Genomic DNA, 23,829 nt, shown 5'->3' on the forward strand with positions numbered 1-23,829 from the left:
CTAAAAAAGATCCCACAGTTGACAGTGCATGTCAGCGCAAAAAAACAAGCCATGAGGTTGAAGGAATTGACTGTAGAGCTCCGAGACAGGATTGCGTAGAGGCACAGATCTGGGGAAGGGTACCAAAACATTTCTGCAGCCTTGAAGGTCCCCAAGAACACAGTGGCCTCCATCATTCTGAAATGGAAGGTGTTTGGAACCACCAAAACTCATCCTTGAGCTGGCCGCCTGGCCAAACTGAGCAATTGGGGGAGAAGGGTTTTGGTCAGGGAAGTCACCAATAACGTGATGGTCACTGACAGAGCTTTAGAGATGGGAGAACTTCAAGAAGGACAACTGTCTCTGTAGCACTCCCCCAATCAGTCCTTTATAGTAGATTTTCCAGACAGAAGCCAATCCTCAGTAAAAGGCACCTGACAGTCCGCTTGGATTTTGCCAAAAGGCACCTAAAGACTCTCAGACCATGAGAAACAAGATTCTCTGGTCTGATGAAACCAAGATTGAACTATTTGGCCTGAATGCCAAGTGTCACATCTGGAAGAAACCTGGCACCATCCCTACGGTGAAGCATGGTGGTGACAGCATCATAATGTGGGGATGTTTTTAGCTGCAGGGACTGGGAGACTAGTCAGGATCAAGGCAAATCTGAACGGAACATATTACAGAGAGATCCTTGATGAAAACCTGCTCCAGAGCGCTCAGAACCTCAGACTGGGGTGAAGGTTCACCTTCCAACAAGACAACAACCATAAGCACACAGCCAAGTCAACGCAGGAGTGGCCAGAGCCCGGACATGAACCAGATTGAACATCTCTGGAGAGACCTGAAAATAGCTGTGCAGTAATAACCCCCATCCAACCTGACAGAGCTTGAGAGGATCAGCAGAGACGAATGGGACACACTCCCCAAATACATGTGTGCAAAGCTTGTAGCGTCATACCCAATAAGACTTGATGCTGTAATCACTGCCAAAGGTGCTTCAACAAAGTACTGAAGAAAAGCCTGTATACTTATGTAAATGTGATATTTCAGTTTAATCTTTTTATAAATTAGCAAAAAAATGTAATAACCTGTTTTTGCTTAGTCATTATGGGGTATTGTGTGTAGATGAGTGGAAAAAACTAACTATTTAATCAATTTTAGAATAAGGCTGTAACTTAAAATGTTGAATAAGTCAAAGGGTCTAAATACTTTTCGAAGGCACTGTGTATAAGTGAACATCTGCACCTGCAGTTACGGTCCCTATAGGTATACTGAAATGATCATCAACTATCCCTAAGAGAAACTCATTCCACAGAAAAATCACAGACTCATCATAATGTAGGAAGAAGCTAACTAATTATAGACATAAAGTGGAACTAAAAATAACAAGATAACTAATGTAAAATATACTGTGTCCGTAAAAGGTATATAGGTTCGGGACTTTTGTGAAACAACACAGTTGAAAAATATATGGCAAATAGAACTGGATGGTCTTCAGAGAGAGATGGGAGGGTTGAGGGTAGGAAAATGGTGCGACTGAAAACAAACAAAATATAACTATGTAAGCAATAAGGCCCGAGGAGGAGTGGTATATGGCCACTATACCACGGCTAAGGGCTGTTCTTAGCACGACGCAACGCAGAGTGCCTGGACACAGTCCTTAGCTGTGGTATATTGGCCATATACCACAAACGCCTGAGGTGCCTTATTGCTATTATAAACTGGTTACCAACGTAATTAGAACAGTAAAAATACATGTTTTTTCATACCCGTGGTATACAGTCTGATATACCACTGCTGTCAGCCAATCAGCATGCAGGGCTCAAACCACCCAGTTAATAATGTAAAATGTATATAGTATGTATAAGCTGGAAGTAGAAGCCTAAGTGTTGTTTACTCCAACTAGGGGAGGGGTGGTAGGTTTAGAAAAAATAAACACAGAGAGGAAGCAGTGAAATGTAACCAGTACTGATTAATAGACACAGCAGCACTAGACATGATGAAACAGATCACTCAAATGATGGGAAATGCCATTGTGTTTATGCATAGGGTGTGTATGGTGCACAGGAGTGTTGCAAACCTTTCAGCATTGCCCTTATATTGATTCAGCGTATCAAATTACTACTGGTGGGAAGGTGTGGTGGGCGGTTTGTTGTTTGTGAAGACCTGAGGCTAGTAGAACACCAGATGATAGGAAGATTGACTGATTTCACAATTGAACATTCAGAGAGAGTGCGTATGTGTTTTGTGTGTGTCTTCGTGTGTGCGTATGTGCTTGTCTCCGTGCTGCATCCCTACCCATTCAGCCACATTAGTATGTAAGAAGAGACTGTAGCCTGTGGCTGTAATGCAGCTCTCTGTAAAGACTAGCCATTAACCCCGGCTCACCCAGTACTTAATGACCTACTCTCTGTTGTAAAGTAGCAGCCACACAAAAAGCCTCTATGGAATAGTAGTAAAATGGACACTCCAGTTGCTGGGAGCTGATTGACATATTATCCACTGCAGCTTAAAAGTCAATGTAGCCACTTAAAAAGTCCATGTGAAGTTTAGTATTTGGAATTGTTGGATATGATATCCAAGCATGTCACGCCTACTCCTGCTCCCTCCCTCCGGTGCTCGACGTTGCCAGTCTACTAACCACCAGTCCTGGTAACCCACATTGTGCCCCCCCCCCCCTGGCAACACACATTGCGCACACCTGGCAACCATCATTGTTCACACCTGCTCCCCATCGTTAAGTACACCTGGACTTCATCACCACCTTGATTACTTTCCCTTTATATAGCCCTCAGTAAGCCTCAGTCATCATGCAGTATTGGTTTTGGTTACGCATTATCGTCATGTTCATTATTATTAAACTCACCTTCTGCACCTGCTTCCTGACTCCCTGTGTATACGTTACAAAGCATTTCCATTTGGCATATGCCTAATAATATTTGAGTATTTAATCATTTTAAGATTTAGAAAAACAAAAATTAATCTTGATGGTTGTACAGTCATCTCAAATAAAACTGTGAAGGACCTCTGCGTTACTCTGGACCCTGATCTCTCTTTTGACGAACATTTCAAGAATATTTCAAAGACAGCTTTTTTCCATCTTCGTAACATTGCAAAAATCAGAAACTTTCTGTCCAGAAATGATGCAGAAAAATGTATCCATGCTTTTGTCACTTCAAGCTTAGACTACTGCAATGCTCTACTTTCCGGCTAGCCGGATAAAGCACTAAATAAACTTCAGTTAGTGCTAAACACAGCTGCTAGAATCTTGACTAGAACCCCAAAATTTGATCATATTACTCCAGTGCTAGCCTCTCTACACTGGCTTCCTGTTAAGGCTAGGGCTGATTTCAAGGTTTTACTGCTAACCTACAATGCATTACATGGGCTTGCTAATACCTATCTTTCCGATTTGGTCCTGCCGTACACACCTACACACCTACACGTACGCTACGTTTACAAGACGCAGGCCTCCTTACTGTCCCTAGAATTTCTAAGCAAACAGCTGGAGGCAGGGCTTCCTCCTATAGAGCTCTATTTTTATGGAATGGTCTGCCTATCCATGTGAGAGACGCAGACTTGGTCTCAACCTTTAAGTCGTTATTGAAGACTCATATCTTCAGTAGGTCCTATGATTGAATGTAGTCTGGCCAGGGGTGTGAAGGTGAATGGACAGGCACCGGAACGATGAACCGCCCTTGCTGTCTCTGCTTGGCCAGTTCCCCTCTCTCCCCCGGGATTCTCTGCCTCTAACCCTATGACGGGGGCTGAGTCACTGGCTTACTGGTGCTCATCCATGCCATCCCTAGGAGGGGTGCGTCACTTGAGTGGGTTGAGTCACTGACGTGGCCTTCCTGTCTGGGTTGGCGCCCCCCTCGGGTTCGTGCCGTGGGGAGGTCTTTGAGGGCTATACTCGGCCTTGTCTCAGGGTAGAAGGTTGGTTGTTGAAGATATCCCTCTGGTGGTGTGGGGGCTGTGCTTTGGCAAAGTGGACGGGGTTATATTCTACCTGTTTGGCCCTGTCCGTCGGACAGGGCCACAGTGTCTCCCGACCCCTCCTGTCTCAGCCTCCAGTATTTATGCTGCAGTAGTTTATGTGTCGGGAGGCTAGGGTCAGTCTGTTATATTTAGAGTATTTCTTGTCTTATCCGGTGTCCTGTGTGAATTTAAGTATGCTTTCTCTAATTCTCTCTCTCTTTCTCTCTCTTTCTCTCTCTCTTCTCTCGGAGGACCTGAGCCCTAGGGCCATGCCTCAGGACTACCTGGCCTGATGACTCCTTGCTGTCCCCAGTCCACCTGGTCATGCTGCTGCTCCAGTTTCAACTGTTCTACCTGCGGCTATGGAACCGTGACCTGTTCACTGGACGTGCTACCTTGTCCCGGACCTGCTGTTTTGGACTCTCTCTCTACCGCACCTGCTGTCTCTAACTCTGAATGATCGGCTATGAAAAGCCAAATGACATTTACTCCTGAGGTGCTGACCTGTTGCACCCTCTACAACCAATGTGATTATTATTATCTGAGCCTGCTGATCATCTATGAATGTTTGAACATCTTGGCCATGTTCTGTTATAATCTCCACCCCACACAGCCAGATAAGGGCTGGCCACCCCTCAGAGCCTGGTTCCTCTCTAGGTTTCTTCCTAGATTCCTGCCTTTCTAGGGAGTTTTTCCTAGCCAACGTACTTCTACATCTGCATTGCTTGCTGTTTGAGGTTTTAGGCTGGGTTTCTGTCCAGAACTTTGTGACATCGGCTGATGTAAAAAGGGCTTTATAAATATATTTGATTTAATTTGACTGATGAATGGTAAAAGGAATACTGTTATTCACAGTGCCTGTTTTCTTGTCCTAGTTGTCATCAGATGTCTGTGTTTGTCAGGTGTAGACACATTTAAACAGTAAATACTGGAAGACGTCTCACTGACAAATTGTCCCTTGTCCCTCAAGTCTAGCTCCTCTCAGTCAATGAGTTACAGCTCTGTTGAGGTGAGAACTACAAAAGGGTTTCACTCTGATGTCACTCTCAGTGAGAGCTTAGATGGAGTTGTGGCAGAATGATCTGTTATGGGCCAGTGAGTCATGGCAGAATGATCTGTTATGGGCCAGTCAGTTGTGGCAGAATGATCTGTAATGGGCCAGTGAGTTGTGGCAGAATGATCTGTTATGGGCCAGTGAGTTGTGGCAGAATGATCTGTAATGGGCCAGTGGGTTGTGGCAGAATGATCGGTTATGGGGCTGTGTGTGTTGTCTGACATTGTGTCAGTCAGAGAGAGGGGGAGAGAGGTATTAAGTCAAAGCATTGTAATTAATGAGGTGTGAATAGTACCGAGGCAAAGCCCCCACACAAAAAAATCCTTTCAGTTAATTACTGACTGACTGTCAGCCCCCCGACTGTGTCTCTAGGAGATACTCCTGACCACAGTTCAGAGAGAGAGGGAGAGAGACTGAGAGAGAGAGAGAGAGCGAGAGGGAGAGAAAAAAGACAGAGCAGAAAAGAGATATATAAAGTGTGTGTCAACCACCGATCAGCCAATTCCTTCCTTGCTGTCTCATCTCTCACTCTCTCTCTCTCTCTCTCTCTATTCCTCTCTCTCTCTCCATCTCTCTCTCGCTCTATTCCTCTCTCTCTCTCTCTCTCTCTCTCGCTCTCTCTCTCTCTCTCTCTCTCTCTCCATTCCTCTGTATCTCTCTCTCCATTCCTCTGTATCTCTCTCTCCATTCCTCTGTATCTCTCTCTCTCCATGTAGGGTGGTCATTAAAAGGAAACTCATCAAAGCACTACACCTTTTCTAGATGCTGGAAGGAAAAATCTGACAAACATATCCAGACAGCCTATATCAGAGCTGCTCCAACCCAGTCTGAGGGGCTCAGAGAGTGGGTACCAGCCCTTGCGCCAACCCCACACTGAGGACTTGGCCACATCAAGAGGCCTGGCAGCAGGCACTGGTGCCAGGCTGGCCAGTTAGCCTGTAGCTACTGACAACCCACTGGCACTGGCAACCTCCAGGAATTGGCAACCCAATGGGGGAGTTGGGATGGTCACCAAGGAGGATGAGTGTAAACAGTCTTTTTCTGTGCGATAACCTTATCCAGCATGAGGGTTATTTGGGGTACAATCCCATCACTTTGATTCAATATAATTGCATTTGCACTACTAAGAGCAGTATTAGTATTGGTTTTCTACATGGTTATTAAAGGACATAAGGGTGTGAATAGCTTTTATAGGAACATGTTTGGTAGTACTAGTTTAAAGCTAGTGGTTTTAAATTAGAAAGCAGACGTTTTCTTTTCTTGGAAAGCAGAAGTGAGAATATCACATTACGGCTTAATGCATTTTATGCTAATGTTTTACAAGAGCTCCCAAGAACCAAGGTCAACCACAAAAATGAAGAACGGGTAAATCATCCTCTGATTGAATGATGTTAACCCATTCATCACAACTTGGTACTTCCTTCTCCATTCTACCATCAGACAGTGGTGGGGCATGCCATACCTGCGTAGGGGACAGGGGCGTCTTTATCAAGGGCCACCAGGGGAGGGTCCAGTTGGACGATGTCCATGTTCTCTGTGATTACCCCATGGTATGACGTCTCAATCCACGGCTTGTGTTTGTTCACTACGAGAGAGAAAGGAGGGTTTTAAGGAGGGATGGAGAAAGAGAGAAAGATAATGTCAGTCAGGCGTTCACAGAAGTTTATACATTTTCAGTCTGCATGTAATTACTGGGTGAACTGAGAATGGCTTTGTGCAAAATTAATACAACAGATTTTATTTCCTCCCCACACTGCAACTCCCACTTGGAAAAACAGCCACACGCACACACACACACACGCACGCACACACGCACGCACGCACGCACGCACGCACGCACGCACGCACGCACGCACGCACACACACACACACACACACACACACACACACACACACACACACACACACACACACACACACACACACACACACACTGCTTTTCCTGGCAGAGGATCTCTATTCTTCCTTTTTTTCTGAGAAACATTCTCATTTCACTAATCTCCCCTACTTCTTTTCTCCCCCTCTCCTTCCTCTCTCAAATGTTCCCTGCATGTCTCAAAGCGCTCCGCCAGGCTTGATCAATGATCACTATTGAGCTGCCAGCAGAGCACTACTTCCTGGGCCCAGCCAAAACAAAGTTCATGAGCACTGGGACGATTAGCACGGCATAATTGATTAAAGCCCCTGAGGGCCGTGAAGCAGGAGTTAGCTAGCTAGCTCACCGTTTTATATACCATCTCTCAATCAAAGGTAAGGGTTGTAACAACGGCAACAACAGCCCATTTCCTCCTCAACTCCTTCACTTAATCACAGCTTTCGCTGACTCAGGAGGGAACAACAATGCCCAAATCACATCCTGTGAATTCCTATACGAGGAAATTGTAGGTTGTTAGCAACACAAAACTAGGGCGTTTTATGTGATACACATCCAAGAGAAATGGCCTAAATACATCATTTGTATCACTTTCCCATGCGTACATGGTCATGCATACTCATTTTCCGACATTCAGTGAAAGAGAAGGAGAAAAAAGTCTGTACACCAAACAATTTGTAAAGCTGTCTCTAGTGCTACATTACAGCACCTCTCTTCATGGGTGTAGGAATCACTTTGTCTAAGATTTAAGGCACTGTAAGTATATAAACACAATCAAACATAAGTGTACTACTAAGCACCAGAATCTATAGATCCTATTACATGAATCACAACATAGAATCAAAACATCAGAAAGGAAGGTACAGATTTTGATTGTGTGGTCTCAGACTAAAAATATTTTCAGGCTACATGTCTTTTTGACGATTTGAGATTCAAATTAGGCAGTAGGCCTACTAGGACACTGAAGTATGCCAACACCACCTCCACTCCAACACCACCAAAACACCGCCAGTCCAACACCACCATCACGCCAATACCACCACCAATACCACCATCACGTCAACACCACCACTTCAACACAACCACCACACCAACACCACCACAACACCATGCCAATACCAACACCATTCCAACACCCTCACCAACACCACCACCAACACAACCATCACGTCAACACCACCACTTCAACACGACCACCACGCCAACACCACCACCACACCAACACCACCCCAACACCACGCCAATACCAACACCATGCCAACAACACCCTCACCAACACCACCAACAACACCACCATCACATCAACACCACATCAATAACAGCTGGTGCATGATCTCTAATATTAATGAAGTCTCGAGGTATTGCTTGCCTGAGGTAGACTACCTTACAATAAGCTGTAGATCACACTGTCTACCAAGACAGATTTCATCTCTATTTTTCGTAGCTGTCTATTTACCACCACAAACCGATGATGGCACTAAGACCTCACTCAACGAGCTGAATAAGGCCATAAGCAAACAAGAAAAGTATCATCCAGAAGTGGCACTCCTAGTGGCAGAGACTTTAACGCAGGCAAATTATCTAATTTCTACCAACTAAGACCGCACTCAACGAGCTGAATAAGGCCATAAGCAAACAAGAAAATGATCATCCAGAAGCGGCACTCCTAGTGGCAGAGACTTTAACGCAGGCAAATTACTGGTTGCACAAGTGCAACCAGAGGGAAAAAAACTCTAGACCACCTTTACTCCACACACAGAGATGCATACAAAGCTCTCCCTCACCATCCATTTGGAAAATCTGAGCATAATTCTATCCTCCTGATTCCTGTTTACAAGCAAAAACTAAACAGGTAGTACCAGTGACTCGCTCAATACGGAAGTGGTCAGATGACGCAGATTCTACACTACAGGACTGTTTTGCTAGCACAGACTGGAATTTAAAAAAAAATGTATTTCACCTTTATTTAAGCAGGTAGGCAAGTTGAGAACAAGTTCTCATTTACAACTGCGACCTGGCCAAGATAAAGCAAAGCAGTGCGACAAAAAACAACAACACAACAACACAGAGTTACACATGGGATAAACAAAAGTCAATACAGTCAATAACACAATAGAACAATCTATATACAGTGTGTGCAAATGGAGTAAGGAGGTAAGGCAATAAGTAGGCCAATAGTAGCAAAGTAAGTACAATTTAGCAAATTAACACTGGAGTGATAGATGTGCAGATGATGATTTGCAAGTATATATATTGGTGTGCAAAAGAGCAAATAAAGTAAATAAAAACAACATTGGGATGAGGTAGGTAGTTGGATGGGCTATTTCCAGATGGGCTGTGTACAGCTGCAGCGATCGGTAAGCTGCTCAGATAGCAGATGCTTAAAGTTAGTGAGGGAGATCTAAGTCTCCAGCTTCAGCGATTTTTGCAATTTGCTCTAGTCATTGGCAGCAGAGAACTGGAAGGAAAGGCGGCCAAAGGAGGTGTTGGCTTTGGGGATGACCAGGGACATACACCTGCTGGAGCGCGTGCTACGGGTGGGTGTTGTTTTTGTGACCAGTGAGCAGAGATAAGGCAGAGCTTTACCTAGCAAAGACTTATAGATGACCTGGAGCCAGTGGGTCTGGCGACGAATATGTAGCGAGGGCCAACCGACAAGAGCATACAGGTTGCAGTGGTCGGTGGTATATGGGGCTTTGGTGACAAAACGGATGGCACTGTAATAGACTGCATCCAGTTTGCTGAGTAGAGGCTATTTTGTAAATGACATCGCCGAAGTCGAGGATCGGTAGGATAGTCAGTTTTACGAGGGTATGTTTGGCAGCATGAGTGAAGGAGGTTTTTTTGCGAAATAGGAAGTAGATTCTAGATTTAATTTTGGATTGGAGATGTTTAATGTAAGTCTGGAAGGAGAGTTTACAGTCTAACCAGACACCTAGGTATTTGTAGTTGTCCACATATTCTAAGTCAGAACCGTCCAGAGTAGTGATGCTAGTCGGGCGGGCGGGTGTGGACAGCGATCGGTTGAAGAGCATGCATTTAGTTTTACTAGCGTTTAAGAGCAGTTGGAGGCCACGGAAGGAGTGTTGTATGGCATTGAAGCTCTTTTGGAGGTTTGTTAACACAGTGTCCAAAGAAGGGCCAGATGTATACAGAATGTTGTCGTCTGCGTAGAGCTGGATCAAGGAATCACCAGCAGCAAGAGCGACATCATTGATATATACAAAGAAAAGAGTCGACCCGAGAATTGAATCCTGCGGTACCCCATAGAGACTGCCAAAGGTCCGGACAACAGGCCCTCCGATTTGACACACTGAACTCTATCTGAGAAGTAGTTGGTGAACCAGGCGAGGCAGTCATTTGAGAAACCAAGGATGTTGAGTCTGCCGATAAGAATACGGTGATTGATAGAGGTGAAAGCCTTGGCCAGGTCTGTCAGCTGCACAGTACTGTCTTTTATCGATGGCGGTTATGATATTGTTTAGTACCTTGAGCATGGCTGAGGTGCACTTGTGACCAGCTCGGAAACCGGATTGCACAGCGGAGAAGGTATTGTGGGATTGAAAATGGTCAGTGATCTGTTTGTTAACTTGACTTTCGAAGACTTTAGAAAGGCAGGGCAGGATGGATATAGGTCTGTAACAGTTTGGGTCTAGAGTGTCACCCTCTTTGAAGAGGGGGATGACCACGGCAGCTTTCCAATCTTTAGGAATCTCTGACAATATGAAAGAGAGGTTGACCAGACTAGTAATAGGGGTTGCAACAATGGCGGCGGATCATTTTATAAAGAGAGGGTGCAGATTGTCTAGCCCAGCTGATTTGTACAGGTACAGGTTTTTTAACTCTTTCAGAACATCAGCTATCTGGATTTGGGTGAAGGTGAAGCTGCGGAAGCTTGGGCAAGTAGCTGTGGGGGGTGAGGAGCTGTTGGCCGGGGTTGGGGTAGCCAAAAGGAAAGCATGGCCAGCCGTAGAGAAATGCTTCTTGAAATTCTCGATTATCGTGGCTTTATTGGTGGTGACAGTGTTTTCTAGCCTCAATGCAGTGGGCAGCGGGAAGGAGGTGCAACCCCTCCCCCTTTGCATCCTGTAGCTCTAACTTTTTGGAGTTAGAGCTACAGGATGCAAATTTCTGTTTGAAAAAGCTAGCCTTTGCTTTCCTAACTGACTGTGTGTATTGGTTCTTGACTTCCCTGAAAAGTTGCACATTGCGGGGACTATTCGATGCTAGTGCAATACGCCACAGGATGTTTTTGTGCCAGTCAGGTCTGGAGTGAACCAAGGGCTATATCTGTTCTTAGTTCTACATTTTTTGAAAGGGGCATGCTTATTTAAGATGGTGAGGAAATTACTTTTAAAGAACAACCAGGCATATTTTACTGACGGGATGAGGTCAATATCCTTCCAGGATACCCGGGCCAGGTTGATTAGAAAGGTCTGCTCGCAGAAGTGTTTTAGGGAGCATTTGACAATGATGAGGGTTGTCGTTTGACCGCGGACCCATTACGGATGCAGTCAATGAGGCACTGATCGCTGAGATCGTAATTGAAAAACGCACAGGTGTATTTTGAGGGCAAGTTGGTCAGGATAATATCTATGAGGGTGCTCATGTTTACAGATTTAGGGTTGTACCTGGTGGGTTCCTTGATAATTTGTGTGAGATTGAGGGCATCTAGCTTAGATTCTAGGACAGCCGGGGTGTTAAGCACATCCCAGTTTGGTCGCCTAACAGAACAAACTCTGAAGATATATGGGGGGCAATCAATTCACATATGGTGTCCAGGGCACAGCTGGGAGCTGAGGGGGGTCTATAACAGGTGCCAACAGTGTGAGACTCATTTCTGGAGAGATTAGCTCGAACTGTTTGGGCATAGACCTGGAAAGTATGACAGAACTTTGCAGGCTATCTCTGCAGTAGATTGCAACCCCTCCCCTTTTGGCAGTTCCATCTTGACAGAAAATGTTGTAGTTGGGGATGGAAATCTCAGAATTTTTGGTGGCCTTCCTAAACCAGGATTTAGACATGGCAAGGACATCAGGGATGGTGAAGAGTGCTAAAGCAGTGAGTAAAACAAACTTAGGTAGGAGGCTTCTGACGTTAATATGCATGAAACCAAGGTTACAGAAGTCAACAAATGAGAGCACCTGGGGACAAACAGGGCCTGGGTTAACCTCTACATCACCCGAGGAACAGAGGAGGAGTAGGATGAGGGTACGGCTAAAGGCTATCAAAACTGGTCGTCTAGTGCGTTGGGGACAGAGAATAAAAGGAGCAGATTTCTGGGCATGGTAGAATAGATTCAGGGCATAGTGTACAGACGGGTATGGTAGGGTGTGGGTACAGTGGAGGTAAATCTAGGCATTGAGTGACGATAAGAGAGGTTGCATCTCTGGAGGCACTAGTTATGCTAGGTGAGGTCACCGCATGTGTGGGAGGCGAGACAAAAGAGTTATCTGAGGCATGTTGAGTGGGGCTAGGGTCTCTGCAGTAAAATAAAACAATGATAACTACGCTAAACAACAGTACACAAGGCATATTGACATTAGAGAGAGACATAAAGCGGGGCATTAAGCAATCACAGGTGTTGATTGGGAGAGCTAGCGAAGACAACAATGGGTAAGTTAACAACAGCTAATCAGCTAAGACAACAACAACAGGTAAAATGGCGGTGAATGGGCAGAAAGGGTAAGTTAACTACACACAGGGCCTGAGTTCGAGGCTGGGGCCGACAGATAAACAAAACAAAATAAACAAAAATGGAGTACTGTCCAGCAGGCATCAGTCCAGCAGGCATCAGCTTTGTAGCCAGGTGATCATAGGGTCCAGTAAACAGTAATAGATGAAACAGGGAAGCCGTTAGGTAGTTGTTACTACGCTAGCAAGCAGGGGACACGGCGTTCCTAAAGTTAGCAGGCTGGGGCTAGCAGAAGCGTCTTCACCGACGTCCGACAAAGGCCAGTTGAGGGCACATAGGAAATAATTAAGTCGGCAGACCAGTCGTGATGGATCGGCGGGGGTCTGTGTCGACAAAGGGTCCAGGCCAGTTAGCAAAAGAGGTATTGTAGCTGAAGTAATTTAGTTTGCTAGCCGGGAGATGCGCCTGGCGCAAGGCTAACTGGTGCTAGCTTCGGGACAAGGGCGTTAGCCACTATAAGGGCGTTAGCCACTATAGCCACTCGGTAGCAGCTAACTAGCTGTGATGATCCGATGCAAAGGTCCAGAGCTTATGGCAGGAATCCGGTGATGTAGTGGCTTCTAGTCGTGCTATTGAAAGTCCGGGAGGCATCAGCTGTGTAGCCGAGTGATCATAGGGTCCACTGAGCAGGCCGGGAGATGGGCCTGTCTCAAGGCTAGCTTCGGGGCTGGGCCACTCTGGAGTAATGGTCCAGAGTTTACGGCTGGAATCTGGTGATGTAGTGGAGAAAAGCAGTCCAATATGCTCAGGGTTGCTATCGCGCTATGCAGACTGGCGGGTATTATCCAGGCTAAAGCTGGTGGTGTCTGAGCTAGAGGTAAAGGCTGCTAGCAGTGGCTAACACTGACTAATATGTTCCGGGATTCATCCATTGGCATTGAGGAGTATGGCTTCATCAATAAATGCATTGACAACGTTGTCCCCACGGTGACCGTACGTACATATCCTAAATAGAAGCATTGGATTACAGGCATCATCTGCACCGGGCTAAAGGCTAGAGCTGCCGCTTTCAAGGAGCGGGACACTAATCCGGATGCGTATAAGAAATCCCGCTATGCTTTCAGACGAACCATCCAACAGGCAAAGCTTCAAAACATGACTAAGATTGAATCCTACTGCCCCGGCTCTGGCTCTCGTTGGATGTGGCAGGGCTTGCAAACTATTATGGACTACAAAGGTAAACCCAGACACAAGTTGCCCAGGGAGACAAGCCTACCAGATGAGCTAAATGCCCTTTATGCTCGCTTTGAGGCAAGGAAACACTGAAGCAGGCATGAGAGCACCAGCTTTTCCAGACGTCTGTGTGATCACGCTCTCCATAGCCAATGTGAGTAAGACCTTTAAACAGGTCAACATTCACAAGGCAGCAGGGCCAGACAGATTAGCAGGACGTCTACTTAGACCATGCGTGGACCAACTGGCGAGTGTCTTCACTGACATTTTCAACCTCTCCCTGACCGAGTCTGTAATACCTACATGTTTCCAGCAGACCACCATAGTTCCTGTACCCAAGAAAGCGAACGTAACCTGCCTAAATGACTACCGCCCCGTAGTACTCACATCGGTAGACATGAAGTGCTTTGAAAGGCTGGTCATGGCTCACATCAACACCATCATTCTGGAAACCCTAGACCCACTCCAAATCGCATACCGCCCCAACAGATCGACAGATGACGGAATCTCAATCGCCCTCCACACTGCCATTTCCCACTAAAGGAAAACCTACGTGAGAATGCTGTTCATTGACTACAGCTCAGCATTTAACACTTTAGTGGCATCAAAGCTCATCACTAAGCTAGCACTATGGGACTAAACACTCTGCAACTGGATCCTGGACTTCCTGACGGGCCGCTCCCAGGTGGTAAGGGTAGGCAACAACAGATCTGCCATGTTGATCCTCAACACAGGGCCCCTCAGGTGTGCGTCCTTAGAACCCTCCTGTGCTTCCTGTTCACCCACGACTGCGTGGCCAAGCACGACTCCAACACCATCATCAAGTTTTCTGACGACATAACAGTGGTTGGCCTGATCACCGACAACGATGAGACAGACTATAGGGAGGAGGTCAGAGACCTGGCTGGGTGGTGCCAGAATAACAACTGATATCGCTGTTGTGGAGACGGTTGTGTAATATATAATGCATTGTGTTATTCAAGCACAAATGCTGACAGGATAATGAAAACGTGGCTTAGTTTAGAATTAGGCTGATCTACCACCTCCATGTTCAAGAGTCCAGTCCTCTTGAAGCTTTGGCGACTTATTGACCATTTAAATCCTGGCCAGAAGAGCTTGAATGGTTCAGCCAGGTTCACCATAGCTGATGAAAGGTCAAATACAGGTTGACCCAACTGGTCTGGGGTCAGCTAAATACAGACTACTATTACCTACTACTGTGGAACATCAATCCAAAGGACTTCTGAGATCATTCCTCAGTTTATTTATTTCCGTTCGGCATCAAATGCTTCTCTGGTCAACCCAGTTAATGACACCACAAACCTTCCCTGGTCGGTCTGTCTGTCTGTCTGTCTGTCTGTCTGTCTGTGTGTCTGTGTGTGTGTGTGGGGGGGGGGGGGTGTAGGACTAATGGTTTCTCCCCAGCAGGAGTGATGAGGGCACTAGAGCAACATCGCTCCTGTAATTGTGGCTGTGCCTTCATGGTGCAGCCCCCAGGTGTTGTCATGCCCACCCCAGCCTCTGATTGAAAGGTTTCCCCTTATAAGAACACCAATGTTGATTCCATCACCACACCCATCCCCTTCCTCACATCCACATCCTCATCCTAAGGGAATGCCCACCATTTGTTGACAGGCCGGAGACATCCAGAGGCATTAGAGTCCTGAGACGGGGGGGAGATAGATGTCCTACCATCTCCAGACATAGTCCTGGGTTCACTGGGAAATAGGGGGACCATGGGGATGGAAGAGAGAAATGAACGAGCAATACGCCATCACTTGGATGGAAGACGGAGGGTGGCCCCTCGGGAGGCATTGCAGCCAATTAACGTAATCTAATCCTAAGCGTTATTTCGCTAATGCCAAAATTCTAAGCGATTAATCCCACACTTCAAAATGGCAGCCTGGATCTAAACTAAACACAGTTAATCCACTGATCAGTAACCAGGCACCGTGACACAGTCACAGCCAAGGTGCATTATTTTACTATGCATGAAAAATACAATATGGCAAAAAGGTGAACCGGACAGCAAGACGTACACAGCTGGAATTGTGTCTTGATTCATTCAGCAGACAAAACAGACACACCAAAAAAGGTTAGTTTAAAGAAAATGTTGTTTGATCTGTGTGGAGATGTTTGTCTCGTCTAATACCTCTCCAGTCTGCAGGCTTTAGACAGCCACTAATAGGATGTGTGTTTTAAAAACACCTTAAGACGAGAAAGCCCTTGGGAGACTCGTCGCATCTGCCACCACAATTTTAAAAAGAAAACACCTTCATTGGGTACTTAAAGCAGTATTTTAATGCCATGCAATAACCTTTGTTAGTGAATGGAGGGAGGTCGATTCTCCCCTCGCTAAAACTCACGCCTGTCTTGGGAAAACACGATTAGCGAAGGTAGAAAGTTTCTTATTTTATTTTTTTTACATCTTGAGGACATGTCAGAAATGAATTTGCCGCTCTCTCGCTGCTTGTTTGATTTAACCTGGCTTTATTATTTGCTTTTTTAGACCTGACCAGAGATTGAAATACCATGACCTTTCTGGCAACATGCTCCACCTGATAAAACCAGCCGGGCTCTTTGTCAGAAGGCTTTAGATACAGCTCTCCGCTGAGACACAGGGCCTTACATCAGACTCCACAGAGAGCAACACAGAAAGCAACACACAGAGAAAAACAGGAAAGCAACTTGATGGGGTGAATGTGAAGAGCATCCACAGACACTGTGTTCTAAACAAGAGCCCCATGCTCTGAGCAAAAATGCCAAATGCTATGGAAAAGCACCATGTTCTTCACAGAAGCCTGATTCTCTCCACAAAGCAATGAAAGAAACAACAAACTACTTTAGACACAAACATACAGTTGAAGTCAGAAGTTTACATACACCTTAGCCAAATACATTTAACCTCAGTTTTTCATAATCCCTGACATTTAGTCCTAGTAAAAATTCCCTGTTTTAGGTCAGTTAAGATCACCACTTTATTTTAAGAATGTGAAATGTCAGAATAATAGTAGAGAGAATTATTTATTTCAGCTTTTATTTCTTTCATCACATTCCCAGTGGATCAGAAGTTTACATGCACTCAATTAGTATTTGGTAACATTGCCTTTAAATTGTTTAACTTGGGTCAATCATTTTGGGTAGCCTTCCACGGGCTTCCCACAATAAGTTGGGTGAATTTTGGCCCATTCCTCCTGACAGAGCTGGTGTAACTGAGTCAGGTATGTAGGCGTCCATGCTCGCACACGCTTTTTCAGTTCTGCCCACAAATTTTCTACAGGATTGAGGTCAGGGCTTTGTGATGGCCACTCCAATACCCTGGCTTTGTTGTCCTAAAGCCATTTTGCCACAACTTTGGAAGTATGCTTGGGGTCATTGTTCATTTGGAAGACCCATTTGCGACCAAACTTTAACTTCCTGACTGATGTCTTGAGATGTTGCTTCAATATATCCACATAATTTTCCTTCCTCGTGATGCCATCTATTTTGTGTCCCTCCTGTCCTTCCTGCAGTCCCTCCTGCAGCAAAGCACCCCCACAACATGATGCTACCACCCCCGTGCTTCACGGTTGGGACGGTATTCTTCGGCTTGCAAGCCTCCCCCTTTTTCCTCCAAACATAACAATGGTCATTATGGCCAAACAGTTCTATTTTTGTTTCATCAGACCAGAGGACATTTTTTCAAATAGTACGATCTTCGTCCCCATGTGCCGTTGCAAACCGTAGTCTGGCTTTTTTTTATGGCGGTTTTGGAGCAGTGGCTTCTTCCTTGCTGAGCGGCCTTTCAGGTAATGTCAATATAGGACTCGTTTTACTGTGGATATAGATACTTTTGTACCTGTTTCCTCCAGCATTTTCACAAGGTCCTTTGCTATTGTTCTGGGATTGAGTTGCACTTTTCGCACCAAAGCAGGTTCATCTCTAGGAGACACAACGCGTCTCCTCCCTGAGCGGTATGGCGGCTGCGTGGTCTCATGGTGTTTATACTTTTGTACAATTGTTTGTACAGATGAACGTGGTACCTTCAGGTGTTTGGAAATTGCTCCCAAGGATGAGCCAGACTTGTGGAGGTCTACAATTTTTTTTCTGAGGTCTTGGCTGATTTCTTTTGATTGTCCCATGATGTCAAGCAAAGGGGCACTGAGTTTGAAGGTAGGCCTTGAAATACATCCACAGGTACACCTCCAATTGACTCAAATGATGTCAATTAGCCTGTCAGAAGCTTCTAAGGCCATGACATCATTTTCTGGAATTTTCCAAGCTGTTTAAAGTCACAGTCAACTTAGTGTATGTAAACTTCTGACCCACTGGAATTATGATACAGTGAATTATAAGTGAAATAATCTGTCTGTAAACAATTGTTGGAAAAATTACTTGTGTCATGCACAAAGTAGATGTCCTAACCGATTTGCCAAAACTATAGTTTGTTAACAAGAAATTTGTGGAGTGGTTGAAAAACAAGTTTTAATGACTCCAACCTAAGTGAATTTAAACTTCCGACTTCAACTGTATGTCATATGGTCAATACTAGAGACACACTCCATGCTGGACAGATGCACAACAGTACAAGGTCTGTGTTGCCTTTCTATTTGTTAATAGGCTTTTAACAATTTCTCTGAAAAAATAGCAAGGTAATAAAGACCATCCATCAAAATCGAGCCTTTAGCAGTATACCCTGAATCTATTCCACATCAGTGTGTTCATGAAGCATTGGTAGTTTGTTCTCCGAAGGGTTTTCAAAGTACTAGCATCTCTGCACATAATAAGAGTGATTAGGCCATCAGCTTTCATGTGTCCATTCAGGAGCAGTCTGAGAGCAGACATTGGATGGAGGAGAAGCAGGCCCATAGTGCTGTGTGATTATGATAGGCCAGAGTAATATTGAAAAGAGAGGAGCTGTGGACGAAATAGACAGACATTCACAGACCTATTTCAACCAAGCCGCTATCAAAGTCATACATTGACATACAGTGCATTCGGAAAGTTTTCAGACCCCTTGACTTTTTCCACATTTTGTTACATTGCAGCCTTATTCTAAAATGTATTAACTGCTTTTTTCCCTCATCAATGTACACACAATACCCCATAATGACAAACTAAAAACAGTTTTTTAGAAATGTTTGCAAATGTATTAAATATAAAAACAGAAATATCTTATTTACCTAAGTATTCAGACCCTTTGCTATGAGACTCCAATTTGAGCTCAGTTACATCCTGTACTGGACCAATTTAATTTGCATTTATACTAGAATTGATAGTACATTATCATAATAATAGCTTTCTCATGTAATTTCACCTTATCATTACTGAGGGATCGTTTAAGGGCACTGAATATATGTTTAAATTATTTCCCAGTGAACGGAGTTATCCTACAGAGACATATATCAGAGACAGTTATCCACTATGGACACCAACAGGTATTTACAATAACAGTAATCCGCGCAAGCTCCCAGCAACACAGAGATGTCCATCAACAGGCCTGTGTGAATTAATATAATTTATATTCTCCCTGAGATGATGCAGAGAACATTAAATCACTTATTTATCTTTATCTTAACCCTGTTCTCCCCTCCCCTTCCATTAACCCTGTTCTCCCCTCCCCTTCCCTTTACCCTGTTCTCCCCTCCCCTTCCCTTTACCCTGTTCTCCCCCCTTCCCTTTACCCGGTTCTCCCCTCCCCTTCCATTAACCCTGTTCTCCCCCCTTCCATTAACCCTCTTCTCCCCTCCCCTTCCATTAACCCTGTTCTCCCCTCCCCTTCCATTAACCCTGTTCTCCCCTCCCCTTCCCTTAACCCTGTTCTCCCCCCTTCCATTAACCCTCTTCTCCCCTCCCCTTCCCTTAACCCTGTTCTCCCCTCCCCTTCCCTTTACCCTGTTCTCCCCCCTTCCCTTTACCCGGTTCTCCCCTCCCCTTCCCTTAACCCTGTTCTCCCCTCCCCTTCCATTAACCCTGTTCTCCCCTCCCCTTCCCTTAACCCTGTTCTCCCCTCCCCTTCCATTAACCCTGTTCTCCCCTTCCTTTCCCTTAACCCTGTTCTCCCCTCCCCTTCCATTAACCCTGTTCTCCCCTCCCCTTCCCTTAACCCTGTTCTCCCCTCCCCTTCCATTAACCCTGTTCTCCCCTCCTCTTCCATTAACCCTGTTCTCCCCTCCCCTTCCCTTAACCCTGTTCTCCCCTCCCCTTCCATTAACCCTGTTCTCCCCTTCCTTTCCCTTAACCCTGTTCTCCCCTCCCCTTCCCTTACCCTGTTCTCCCCTCCCCTTCCATTAACCCTGTTCTCCCCTCCCCTTCCATTAACCCTGTTCTCCCCTCCCCTTCCCTTAACCCTGTTCTCCCCCCTCCCCTTCCATTAACCCTGTTCTCCCCCCCCCCTTCCCTTAACCCTGTTCTCCCCTCCCCTTCCATTAACCCTGTTCTCCCCCCCTTCCCTTAACCCTGTTCTCCCCTCCCACTACCCTTCCATTAACCCTGTTCTCCCCTCCCCTTCCATTACCCTGTTCTCCCCTCCCCTTCCATTAACCCCTGTTCTCCCCTCCCCTTCCCTTTACCCTGTTCTCCCCTCCCCTTCCCTTTACCCTGTACTCCCCTCCCCTTCCATTATCCCTGTTCTCCCCCCTTCCCTTAACCCTGTTCTCCCCTCCCCCTTCCTTAACCCTGTTCGCCTCACCTCCCCTGTCCATTAACCCTGTGTCTCCCCTCCCCTTCCATTAACCCTGTTCTCCCCTCCCCTGCATGAACCCTGTTCTCCCCTTCCGCGTGCCCTTAACCCTGTTCTCCCCATCCCTTCCATTAACCCTGTTCTCCCCTCCCCTTCCATTAACCCGGGTGCCTCCCTCGCCCTCCCTTCCATTAACCCTGTTCTCACCCTTCTCCTTACTCTTTAACCTGTTCTCCCTCACTTCTATTAAACCGCTGTGCTCCCCTCCCACTTCCTGGAAAACCCTGTGGGCGCCCCGCCCCTTCCATTAAACCCTGGTCTCACCCCCCTGCCCTTAACCCTGTGCGCTTCTCCTCCCCTTCCCTTACCCGGTTCTCACCCCCTGCCCTTACCCTGTTCTCCCCTCCCCTTCCATGAACCCTGATTCGCCTTCTCCCCTCCCCCCTTCCCTTTACCCTGTTCTCCCCCCCCTTCCCTTTACCCTGTTCCCCCCTCCCCTTCCATTAACCCTGTTCTCCCCTCCCCTTCCCTTAACCCTGTTCTCCCCTCCCCTTCCCTTTACCCTGTTCTCCCCTCCCCTTCCCTTAACCCTGTTCTCCTCCCCCCCTTCCCTTTACCCTGTTTCTCCCCCTTCCCTTAACCCTGTTCTCCCCTCCCCTTCCCTTAACCCTGTTCTCCCCTTCCCTTTACTCTGTTCTCCCCTCCCCTTGCATTAACCCTGTTCTCCCCCCCTTCCCTTAACCCTGTTCTCCCCTCCCCTTCCATTAACCCTGTTCTCCCCTCCCCTTCCATTAACCCTGTTCTCCCCTCCCCTTCCCTTAACCCTGTTCTCCCCTTCCCTTTACTCTGTTCTCCCCTCCCCTTGCATTAACCCTGTTTCTCCCCCCCTTCCCTCTACCCTGTTCTCCCCCTCCCCCTTCCATTAACCCTGTTCTCCCCTCCCCTTCCCTCTACCCTGTTCTCCCCTCCCCTTCCCTTTACCCTGTTCTCCCCTCCCCTTCCCTTTACCCTGTTCTCCCCTCCCCTTCCATTAACCCTGTTCTCCCCCCCCTTCCCTTAACCCTGTTCTCCCCTCCCCTTCCATTAACCCTGTTCTCCCCCCCCCTTCCCTTAACCCTGTTCTCCCCTCCCCTTCCCTTTACTCTGTTCTCCCCTCCCCTTGCATTAACCCTGTTCTCCCCCCCTTCCCTTAACCCTGTTCTCCCCTCCCCTTCCATTAACCCTGTTCTCCCTCCCCTTCCCTCTACCCTGTTCACCCCTCCCCTTCCCTTTACCCTGTTCTCCCCTCCCCTTCCCTTTACCCTGTTCTCCCCTCCCCTTCCCTTTACCCTGTTCTCCCCTCCCCTTCCATTAACCCTGTTCTCCCCCCTTCCCTTAACCCTGTTCTCCCCTCCCCTTCCATTAACCCTGTTCTCCCCTCCCCTTCCCTTAACCCTGTTCTCCCCTCCCCTTCCATTAACCCTGTTCTCCCCTCCCCTTCCATTAACCCTGTTCTCCCCCCTTCCCTTAACCCTGTTCTCCCCTCCCCTTCCCTTTACCCTGTTCTCCCCTCCCCTTCCATTAACCCTGTTCTCCCCCCTTCCCTTAACCTGTTCTCCCCTCCCCTTCCATTTACCCTGTTCTCCCCTCCCCTTCCATTAACCCTGTTCTCCCCCCCTTCCCTTAACCCTGTTCTCCCCTCCCCTTCCCTTTACCCTGTTCTCCCCTCCCCTTCCATTAACCCTGTTCTCCCCCCCTTCCCTTAACCCTGTTCTCCCCTCCCCTTCCCTTTACCCTGTTCTCCCCCCCCTTCCCTTACCCTGTTCTCCCCTCCCCTTCCATTAACCCTGTTCTCCCCTCCCCTTCCCTCTACCCTGTTCTCCCCTCCCCTTCCCTTTACCCTGTTCTCCCCCCCCTTCCCTTTACCCTGTTCTCCCCTCCCCTTCCCTTTACCCTGTTCTCTCTTTTCTCTCTCTCTCTCCCCTCCCTTAAACCTGTTCTCTCTCTCCCCTTGTCACTCATTCTCTATTTTACTGATTGTCTCTTCCTCTCCTTTGAACCTTGAAGATCTTTGCCAACTTTAATCTCCTCTTTGTTCTCCGAACACATTTTGCCTCACAGAGCAACATGACAGAAAACATGCCGGTGCCACCAGTCGGGAGGCGAGGGGCACAGAGTCTGTGTTTTCTGTCTCCTAAAGAATGAGGGGAAGGAGGAGAGGAAGGGTAAACAAAGATAAAAGGATAACAGTTGTCGGCACGTTCACCAAATACATTTGACAGCAGTGTTTTGGTAATCTGTAGGAATAAAAAGCTCCTCATTACTGAATCAGCACACAGCAAGGTGACTGTTCCGTACACCTGGCTGTCACTGCACCTGTCACCCAAAGGCCACCACCACACATCTGTCCCTCTCCGACTCTAGCCTGCTCACCTCCAACACACACAGATAAATAGCATGTCTGGTACACTGTCAGGGAAATCATATATGGAGGACATTTTGGAGAACTCTTCGACCCCACAGAAAATTGGATGACCATCTAAAAGTCTGAAGCAGTCTGAATGTCCTCTAAGACTAACTTGGCTTTACTGTTGGCGATTCCTATGATTCATCTGATGTATTTTAGCCATTTTCTCCTACAGACATCCAAAGACAGTTGGAAGACTACAAATCAAAGTACTGGTTTAGTTTTCTGGCTGCACTACAGGTGTTACGACAGACTGTGAGGATTTGCTGGGTTTATTATGGGTTTGCTGTTGGCAGCCTCAGGCAGGGTGTGTTTCTGGGAGTGGTCACTGCGCAAGATCCCTGTGTGGTGGTGGAACTACTGGTTTCACTGTGCCAGATCCCTGTGTGGTGGTGGTGGTGGTGGAACTACTGGTTTCACTGAGCCAGATCCCTGTGTGTTGGTGGAAATACTGATTTCACTGTGCCAGATCCCTGTGTGGTGGTGGAACTACTGGTTTCACTGTGCCAGATCCCTGTGTGTTGGTGGAACTACTGGTTTCACTGTGCCAGATCCCTGTGTGGTGGTGGAACTACTGGTTTCACTGTGCCAGATCCCTGTGTGGTGGTGGAACTACTGATTTCACTGTGCCAGATCCCTGTGTGTTGGTGGAACTACTGGTTTCACTGTGCCAGATCCCTGTGTGGTGGTGGAACTACTGATTTCACTGTGCCAGATCCCTGTATGGTGGTGGAACTACTGGTTTCACTGAGCCAGATCCCTGTGTGTTGGTGGAACTACTGGTTTCACTGTGCCAGATCCCTGTGTGGTGGTGGAACTACTGATTTCACTGTGCCAGATCCCTGTGTGGTGGTGGAACTACTGGTTTCACTGTGCCAGATCCCTGTGTGGTGGTGGAACTACTGGTTTCACTGTGCCAGATCCCTGTGTGGTGGTGGAACTACTGATTTCACTGTGCCAGATCCCT

The 23,829-nt window shown here is 46.8% G+C and overlaps 1 protein-coding gene across 1 annotated transcript in view; it reads right to left on the reverse strand.

Moving 5' to 3' along the window:
- LOC115206534 (calsyntenin-2) overlaps window positions 1-23,829 on the reverse strand; it is a 426,005-nt gene that overhangs the window by 226,701 nt on the left and 175,475 nt on the right. Inside the window, exon 2 of the mRNA XM_029773639.1 lies at window positions 6,477-6,599. Within this exon, the coding sequence (XP_029629499.1) occupies window positions 6,477-6,599 (123 nt within the window). The remainder of the gene's footprint in view (window positions 1-6,476; window positions 6,600-23,829) is intronic.

The sequence above is a fragment of the Salmo trutta genome, chromosome 13, assembly GCF_901001165.1.
Source record: "Salmo trutta chromosome 13, fSalTru1.1, whole genome shotgun sequence".
Classification (NCBI taxonomy): Eukaryota; Metazoa; Chordata; class Actinopteri; order Salmoniformes; family Salmonidae; genus Salmo; species Salmo trutta.